Here is a 4,816-nt window from a genome sequence, read left to right as displayed (position 1 = left end):
TCAACTCAAAGTCCATTCAGTTCCTGCAACAGCTTCTTCCTCTGCAGGGTCATGATGGGTCCAGGACCCACCTGTTATCACTTGGTGCAAGACTGAGCCTGGATGGGGTTCCAGTTCATCACGGTGCACCGCACACTCACTTTTTATTATGAGATTTAACAAATCACAGATCAAATCAGAGATTTTTGTTTTTATTGCATTTTGTAAAACACATTTCCAAGGACAATGTTTGTTTTAATGTTCATAATGTGTATTAAAACTATTTACAAATGTACTTCTGGTCTTCTTCCACTTAATCCACAGTCATTTTAAATTTACATTGGCAATCAAAACACTGGCAAACAGGCCATAATGCCAAAATTAGAGTTAGTTCACATTAAAGAAATACCCTTTGCTTTTGTCAGATTGTGAATATGAATATGTTAATCTAAAAATGTCAGTTTCAGGACTTTGAATATTTTAAGAAAGAACAGTCTATGAACAACCGCATTCAAGTAAATGAATATAATTTATAATGAACATGAATGAATCAACTCTGTGTCTGGCCATATAGAATTGCGTCTCGGAGTAATAATAATAATACATTACATTTTATAAAGTGCTTTTCAAGAACACAAAGACACAAGTTACAGGTAAAGTAGCAACAGGCAGAAAACAAAGACAACATGAAAAAAAAAAAAATAAAAAAAGGACAATCATACACAGGATAAGATGTAAAATATACTAAGCCAATCCATTACAGCTTCACATAGGGCCCACCCCATTCTCTTCTGTTGTTTGAAACCTACACCTCAACACCAAGGCTTCTGTGGCCGTTTATTATTCGATCAGCAGCCAGCTACATCTAGCAGCGTTTAATAGTATCCTACACCTACCCACTAGGCTTTCTGTGACCATTTATGATCCGATCAGCAACCAGCTATCCTTCACAACTACGATTACTCACTGAGCCACTAGCTCTTCACATGGGTCATCAGATAGGCACCACCCCTCATCAGTGTTTTGCTGGATTAAGCCCTTTACACCCCCAGAAGGCTCAGTGGTGAGTTCTGGTGACCCAGACCCACCCCACAAACGGACTTGAAAATGTGACATCAGAACAGCATTTTTTAAAATCCTGCTAGATGACTTTCTATGTAATTTATCTATCCTTTTATAGGTGTGTATCGATATGTCTAACCTTTGGTGTCTGTTATAATCTGTACTGACTATAGACTAGTGAAAACACTTTATATTTGATCAAAATCTTAATTTTCAGATTAAGAGATTGCAATCTATTTACCATTATTTCTGAATCCACCAAAAAGAACATCTTCTTCATTGTTTTATCTTGAAAGAATCCACCAGTTAAAGCAATACTGTTCGGTACACAACCGATTATTCTTAAAGTTATACTCCAGTTCTTCAGTACAGCAGATCATCTCCCGTAATAGTAGGTTGCTCAGGTTTTTTAGTCTGTATTTTGGGCAGATGAATTCTGCTTGAAGCCACCACCAAAATGTTGGCTCCATGTGTGACGGCACTGGCAACACATAGCCAGAATGAAAATCCAAGCTTCTCTTCTAAAACCACAAGGTGGAAAAGGGTCTCATGAAAATTTGCCACATTTTCTGTCAATCGATGGCACCGAACTGCTGCAATGAAACTGGCAAAGCCAAGGCAACTGAACAAAGCTAAGGGGTTAGGAAGAAAGAGAGAGAGAGAGAGAGAGAGAGAGAGAGAGAGAGAGAGAGAGAGAGAATATATTTTTAATCATTTAGCACACAATAAGCTGTTTACATTGTATTGTTCCATTTTACAATGGCTTACCTGCAATAAAGTTCCACAGGTAGAGACCTAGGGGTCCTTTGATGGACTGATAGGGCACTTTTCGGGCATTGTAAATGCAGAAGGCCAGACTCACTAGTGCAAAGCCAATAGCGATAAAGTGGAAGAAAATTATGATCATATGAAGACCACCATTGACCTTCCTTATCAGCCTTGGGAAAACTATGTGTGTGTATATGCGTGAGAGAGAGAGAGAGAGAGAGAGAGAGAGAGAGAGAGCATATTACACTTCAGCCCTGCACATTACAAAATATTAATTATTTTGAAGAATATGAAGCCTTTTGAACAGATATTTCAAAAATGATTTTCAAGTTTTAATATTAAGGAGCAAATAGAATCACTTGGAGTTAGATGAGAAATAGTGTATTGTAACATAAAAACGGTCTACAGCACAAATATAACAATATTTTTGTACATGCCAATGGATCAGAACCTCTATGTATCAGAGGTAATATGAACAATGGTAGAAATGTGTTAAAATGTTCATGTATTTCCTTGAACTATATAAAAAGGCTGTGTAAACTTTTGTTTTAAAAATTGTTAGCATTCTGCTCCTTGCTGGAGTGCAAGTGTGTGTTGTCATTTTGTGCAGAATGAGAGGACATTTTACATAGAAATCAATTGCAGGTAAATTCAAAATGGCTATCTGACCATTTTTATTTTCTGCAGGTTTTTCTTCCTTTTATAGTTCACATTAAATGATACAGTGTCTTAAAACACATTGTCTGATCTACTCTGTATGAACGTGTGGTTGCAGTTTGGCATGTACTTAAAAATGCTATTTAGTGGACTATTAGTTTGCACTTTGTTGCCAACACTAGCCGTTTAGCTCTAGCTCAATAAAGAAGCAATATTTGGACTCAATATGTTTTTGTCCAATCAACTGCATCCGTTTAAGTTCAAAATCAGGTAAAAATAATATGGGTTTGACTGAACTATTCTGGAAATATATGGAAATGTTGAAAATCAGTAGAATTAAGTTTACAGAGAACAATAATTGCGCATCTGATTCCACAAATTTAAATACAATATTGTTGAACACAAAATATTACATTGATCCCAGAGTCAATAAACTGTGGGATGTTACAGCAGGGTGACCAGACGTCCTCTTTTACCCGGACATGTTCTGTTTTTTAGACTTAAAAAAAATGTCCGGGCGGAATTTCACAAATGTCCGGGATGTTGTTTTTCTAGAGCTTACATAGAATTTGAAAAAGCGTTTTGTTCACAAACTAGTCCCGCCCTCCCCTACTCCGATTGGTTCGCTTGAGCGAGAAGGGGGATTGGTGAAGTAGCCTAAAATCTTCTGATTGGACGGTCTGACTGTAGAGCTACCGTTATTGGTCGATAACCTTCTCTGTAAACATTTAATTGGTCAGTCTGCACGTCAGTAGTCGTTACAGTATCTTTAAATCAAAACACTGTTAATCTGGCAACTGGCTTTTACGGTGTCTTAATTAAATTCAGTTCACAATTACAACTTTTGGGGTGCTGTCTCTCAATGATACTTGATACATTTGTTTTTCTTAATATAAGATATTCAACATAAAATAACTCTTTAAATTAAGCTAAAATATTTTGAATATATAAGAATTAAATTGATGAATTTCATATTTGGGAGGTTTTACCAGGCATGTTGAGTCACTTTATTTGCACCTGCACGGCTGAATTAACGGGGCATTTTTATTACTAAGTCAATGCTCACTGTATATTTTCTGACGCCTGCTCCCGAGGCCGCATTTCCTGGTCTTTCCGCCTTGAAAAAGTCCGTAGTAGATGTCCCCGGTGAAGAGGGATAATTCGGGGCTGGAGGCGTTGACCAGGTCCACTCCGGTCTGACAGAGGATGGTCCCCGTGACCCAGCGTTCGGTGCACAGCGCCACGACCAGCAGCGCCGCCGAGCCCAAACTCAACACGGAGCCCAGAGAGAACACGATCCGCTTCCACACACTCAGCATATCACCACCCCATTCCGCACAAACACCTCTTACACGCTCCCGAGCACGACCCTAACCAAACATACCCACAGGATGTCCAGCTGGAACACTTATATATATCACAAATACCGCTTCAGAAGACTTTCTCTCCAGTAATACCGACTCTGAGTAAAGATAAACACACGAGGGTTGACAGAGAGCTGAGGTAAAGGTGAAGAAACCCAAGCTGGGGGCGATCAAACAGATCACTTACTGCGTGAAGACATCCAATACCCATCCAGCCTCGTCCCGTGGTTTAAATGCTCTCTCTCTCTCTCTCTCTCTCTCTCTCTCTCTCTCACACATACACACACACACACACACACACACTGTACATGTGAGGGCATCCCATATTCAAATGTCAATCTTTTACCCTCACTGACTGCATCAGGTCATTGCTTTCTAAAATTAATTGAATAGGTTAAGGTCAAACAAGAAATCTTTATTATGGATGGGACATATACAAAACATAAAAATAAATCATTGTAATGAGTCTGGGATTGGCCTGACTCTAAGATGTTAGAGTGCTCCTGCAGTCCTCCTTCCACGCGGAAACATTTTGATTATTGTTTAATGTTCTCTGTGTGACGTTTAAAAACGTGTGTCCTACAACAATGTACAGGGAAACTGGAAACAACGGGTTTTCTTTGATATATCAAAAAGTAAAATGTGTTATTTGTATTATTATTTCCCAAGAGCTGGGCACTTAGAAATAAATTATTCATGTCACAAGGACCAGCAGATGAAGGTTGTTTCACAGCTGACTTCTGGGCCATGGATTTGTGGTTGGGGAAGCCCTGCTTTACTAGATAACTCCTGTTTGTCTATTTTAATTCCTGGAGAACACCTTGATGTATACAGCTTTTCTGCTCTCGTTTGTTTTTGCTCTAACATATTATGAAGCTAAGCAGGTTTGAGTCTGGTCAGTGGTGGAATGGGAGACCTCCCAGGAAATATTGGGTGGCTGCTGGAGGTGGTGTTGACGAAGCCAAAAGAGGGCGCCACAAAACTGT

General features: G+C 39.1%; 1 protein-coding gene across 1 annotated transcript; it reads right to left on the bottom strand.

Moving 5' to 3' along the window:
* Positions 1 to 283: 283 nt before the first annotated feature.
* Positions 284 to 3,785, bottom strand: clrn2 (clarin 2). The gene is made up of 3 exons (XM_066662320.1): positions 3,533 to 3,785; positions 1,810 to 1,989; positions 284 to 1,673 (listed from the first exon to the last, which is right to left on the bottom strand). The coding sequence occupies exons 1-3, from the start codon at positions 3,783 to 3,785 to the stop codon at positions 1,405 to 1,407; spliced, it is 702 nt and encodes a 233-aa protein (XP_066518417.1). The 3' UTR covers positions 284 to 1,404.
* Between the last annotated feature and the right edge of the window lie 1,031 nt (positions 3,786 to 4,816).

The sequence above is a fragment of the Hoplias malabaricus genome, chromosome 2, assembly GCF_029633855.1.
Source record: "Hoplias malabaricus isolate fHopMal1 chromosome 2, fHopMal1.hap1, whole genome shotgun sequence".
NCBI lineage: Eukaryota > Metazoa > Chordata > Actinopteri > Characiformes > Erythrinidae > Hoplias > Hoplias malabaricus.
This window is presented reverse-complemented; position numbering and strand designations above follow the sequence as displayed.